The 4,685-nt window shown below is 52.6% G+C and overlaps 1 protein-coding gene across 1 annotated transcript in view; it reads left to right on the top strand.

Annotated features, from left to right (window-relative positions):
* The window catches only part of EPPK1 (epiplakin 1), a gene marked incomplete at its 3' end in the record, with an annotated part of 7,994 nt that overhangs the window by 2,359 nt on the left and 950 nt on the right, over window positions 1-4,685 (top strand). The window contains 2 exon segments of the mRNA XM_010014428.1: window positions 1-2,319; window positions 2,321-4,684. The exon segment at window positions 1-2,319 is cut by the window's left edge and continues 11 nt beyond it. Coding sequence (XP_010012730.1) covers window positions 1-2,319; window positions 2,321-4,684 — 4,683 coding nt within the window.

Below are 4,685 nucleotides of genomic sequence, written 5' to 3'. Positions count from 1 at the left end.
TACTTCAGCGAGGGGAAGCGCCGGGAGATATTCAACCACTACCAGCTGCGGAAGCTCACCCTGGAGCAAATCCGAGCCATGCTGGAGGAGGAAATGAAAAGATGGGCACCCATCAAGTTCCCAGCCATGAGGGGCAGTGTCAGTGCCTACCACCTGATGGAGACTGGTGTCATTGACAGGGCCTTGTTTGAGAGGGTGCTGGAAGGAGCCGTCATGCCAGAGGAAGTCCTGCGCATGGACTCTGTCAGAAAGTACCTCTATGGCTCTGGCAGCATTGGGGGGATCATTCTCCAGCCATCAAACCAGAGAATAAGCATTTATGAGGCCATGAAGCAAAACATCATGCTACCAGGAGTGGCCCTGCCACTGCTAGAAGCCCAGGCTGCCACAGGCTTCATCATCGACCCAGTCAAAAACCAGAAGCTCTGTGTGGACGATGCCATCAAGGAAGGAGTCATTGGACCAGAAGTCCATGAGAAGTTGCAGCATGCAGAAGGGGCTGTCACAGGCTACAAAGATCCTTTCACAGGCAAGAAGATACCTCTCTTCCAGGCGATGAAGAAGGGCCTGATCATGGACAAACAGGCCATGCAGTTAATGGAGGTGCAGATGGCTACAGGAGGCATCATTGACCCAATGTGTGGCCACTATATCCCCATAGAATCCGCCCAGAAGCGAGGCTGCCTGGATGAGGACACGAGCAAGGCCCTTTCTAAGCCCAGTGATGACAACAGAGCCTTCTGTGTCCCAGACAGCAAGGAGACTGTGAGCTACGCTGAGCTGATCAAGCGCTGCCAGAAGGATGAGGTCTCCGGCTTCCACTTGCTTCCTCTATCACAGGCAGCTGCTCCTGCCCACAGCGATGAAGAAATCCAGCGGATCTTCAGGGAAACCGTGGTGAAGGAGAGAGGGGTCTCCCTGTGGGAGCTAATCCACTCTGGGTATTTCACCGAGGAGCAGAGGAGGGACTTTGTGGAGAGGTTCCGGTCTGAGGAAATGTCGCTGCAGGAGCTGGTTGTTCTTGTGCTCAGGTTGGTTGGGGAGATGGAGATGAAAGCCTGCACTCAGATCACCTTGGAGGGCCTGCAGGGCAGCGTCCCTGCAGTGTGGCTGCTGGATGCTGGCATCATTACAGAGAAGACATTTAAAGAACTGGCCCAGGGCATACAAACTCCTAAGGAGGTGGCTGCAAAGGAGAGCGTGAAGAAGTACTTGCAGGGCACGGGCAGCATTGCTGGGGTATTTGTAGAGGCATCTAAAAAGAAGATGAGCTTTTATGATGCCATGAAGAGCCATCTCCTCCTCCCTGGGGCTGCTCTGAGGCTGCTTGAAGCTCAGGCGGCCACAGGGTACCTGAGTGACCCAGCAACAAACCAGAGACTCAGCGTGAGGAATGCAGTGAGAGCTGCTGTCGTGGGTGAAGAGCTCACTGAGAAGCTCCTCCTGGCTGAGCGGGCGGTGACCGGCTACACAGACCCCTACACTGGGAGCTGCATCTCCCTGTGCCAAGCGCTCAGGAAGGAGCTGATTCCCCTGGGAGAGGCTATTCCCTTGCTGGAGGCCCAGCTGGCCACTGGAGGGGTCATTGATCCCATTCACCACCTTCACCTTCCGCTCCAGGCCGCGTACAGGTATGGCTTCTACGACGAGGACCTCAACCAAACCCTGTCCCAGCTGGATGACAGCACCAAAATCTTCTTTGATCCAAACACAAAAGAGAACGTGACCTACCAGCAGCTGAAGGACAGATGCTTTCAGGAGCCTGAGTCAGGTCTCTGGCTCCTTCCCCTGTCCAAAAATGCGATGTTCTGTGTGGATGAACAGACCATGGAGGTGCTGAAATCGGTGACTGTCTGTGTCAACATAGGGCGCTTCAAAGGACAGACAGTGTCAGTATGGGACCTTCTCAACTCCGAATACCTCTCAGACAGCAAGAGAAGAGAGCTGGTGCAAAGGTACAAAGATGAGAACACTGAAGTGCTGCATGACATCATAGCAATTGTCACCACACTCATCAAAGAGACGGAGACACAAGGCAAGAAGTTTGCATTCAAGGGCCTGAGGAAAAGAGTTTCTGCCAGTGACCTCTTCCAGTCCCAACTAATAGACAAGAAAACCCTCGATGAGCTCAACCAGGGGAAGAAAACAGTTGAAGAAGTCACTGAAATGGACTGTGTCCGCAGGTACCTGGAGGGCAGCAATTTCATAGCAGGGGTCCTCATACAGCCAAGCAATGTGAAGATGAGCATTTACCAGGCCATGAGGAAGGGCATCCTGAGGCCAGGGACAGCACTGGTGCTGCTGGAGGCACAGGCTGCCTGCCACTGGCTACATCATTGACCCAGAGAAGAACCAGAAGTTCTCAGTGCAGGAAGCATTAGCTGCAGGTCTAATTGGAGGGGAGGTTTTTGAAAAGCTGCTCTGTGCAGAGCGGGCTGTGACAGGCTACACTGACCCCTACACAAAAGCCCCAATGTCCCTTTTTGAAGCCATGAACCAAGGACTGATTGTGAAGAGCCATGGCATCCGCCTGCTCGAGGCCCAGATCGCCACTGGTGGCATCATCGACCCTGTGCACAGCCACCGCATCCCGGTTGAGGTGGCCTACCAGCGTGGGTACTTCAACCAGGAGATGAACCAGATCCTCTCAGACCCGAGTGATGACACCAAGGGCTTCTTCGACCCCAACACCCACGAGAACCTCACCTACATGCAGCTCCTGGAGAGATGTGTCCAAGATTCAGAGACTGGGCTGTACATGCTACAGGTTGTACAGGAGGGAGGAAGGTACTTCTACATTGATGAGTTTACGAAGCAGGATTTGCGCTTAAAACCCCTTAACATCAATGTTGGAAAGTTTAAGGACCAGACAGTTTCCATCTGGGAAATTCTCTGCTCCCATTACATCTCCGAGCAGAAAAGGAAAGAACTGGTGATGCAGTACAAGTGCAAAACCCTAACACTGGAAGACCTTACAGTCCTCCTCTTCAGAATCATTGAGGACACAGAACAAAGAGCAGAAGCCCTCAAGGTGAAAGGACTCCGGAGGGACGTGTCAATATCAGAATTGTTTAACTCTGAGATCATTGACAAGAAAACTCTAGAGCAGCTGCAGGATGGAAGTCTCACACTTGCCAGCCTCACCAAGAGGGACACCATCAAGAGGTACTTAGAGGGCACTGGATGCATTGCTGGGGTTCTACTCCCATCAAGGAAAGAGAAGATGAGCATCTACCAGGCCCTGAAGAAGGGCCTTCTCACAGAGCAGTGTGCTCTGGGGCTGCTGGAAGCACAAGCTGCCACTGGTTTCCTCATTGACCCACTGAAAAATAAGATGCTCTCCGTGGACGAGGCCATCTCATCTGGGCTGGTGGGGAGCAACTTCCAGAGCCAGCTCCTGTCAGCAGAGAAAGCCGTGACGGGATACACAGTTCCCCAAACAGGAAAGAAGATGTCCCTTTTCCAGGCCATAAAGCAGAATATGACAGTCAAGGAGCACAGCATCCACCTGCTTGAGGCCCAGATAGCCACCGGCGGCATCATCGACCCCGTGCACAGCCACCACCTGCCTCTGGAGGTGGCTTACCAGCGTGGACACTTAGACGATGACATGTTCCTCGCGCTCTCTGATCCAGACCATGGCATCAAAGGTTTTATGGATCCAAACACTCGTGAGAAGATCAGTTACAGTCAGCTCCTGCAGAGGTGTTCCAAAGACAGAGAGACTGGCTTATATCTGCTGCAGGTCATGGAGAAGGATGATGACTATTTCTACATTGATGAGCAAACAAAAACTGCCCTAATGTCTACAAAGGTGCAAGTGCCTGTTGGAAAATACAAAGGACAAGTATTATCACTGTGGGAACTTCTCTGCTCTGACTACATCACAGAGGAGAAGAGAAAAGACCTGGTGAAAAAATATAAAGAGGAATCCCATCATATTATCCAAGTAATCATTGAAAAAATCCTAAACATCATTAAAGAAAAAGAAGAGGACAGAAGTGATGTCTGGTTCCAAGGAATCAGACAACAAATCACAGCATCAGAACTTCTCAGTGCAAAGATAATTACGGAAGAAACAATGGAAAACCTCCAGAAAGGAAGAGAGGCGGCAGAAGAAATAGCTCAGATGGACAGTGTGAGAAAATACCTCGAAGGAACTGGCAGCATCGCTGGTGTGCTGGTGCCCTGCAAGGCCGAGCCCGGCAAGCTGGAGAAGATGAGCATCTACCAGGCCATGTGGAAGGGCATCCTGAGGCAGGGCACAGCCCTGGTGCTGCTGGAGGCACAGGCTGCTACTGGCTTCATCATTGACCCAGGCACTAAAAAGAAGCTCTCTGTGGATGAAGCTGTCTCCTCGGGGCTGGTAGGAAGTGAGCTCCAGAAGAAACTTCTCTCTGCAGAGAGAGCTGTAATAGGCTACACCGACCCCTGCACAGGACAAAAGATCTCCCTCTTCCAGGCCATGCAGAAGGAGCTCATCGTCAAGGAGCACGGCATCCGCCTGCTCGAGGCCCAGATCGCCACCGGCGGCATCGTCGACCCCGTGCACAGCCACCGCCTGCCCGTGGAGGTGGCCTACCGGCGCGGCTACTTCGACCAGGAGATGAACCAGATCCTCTCGGACCCCAGCGACGACACCAAGGGCTTCTTCGACCACAACACACACGAGAACCTCACCTACA

Source organism: Nestor notabilis, unplaced genomic scaffold, assembly GCF_000696875.1.
Source record: "Nestor notabilis isolate BGI_N333 unplaced genomic scaffold, ASM69687v1 scaffold21785, whole genome shotgun sequence".
Lineage (NCBI taxonomy): Eukaryota > Metazoa > Chordata > Aves > Psittaciformes > Psittacidae > Nestor > Nestor notabilis.
The sequence above is the reverse complement of the archived record's forward strand: the minus strand, read 5'-3'. Positions and strand labels throughout refer to the sequence as shown.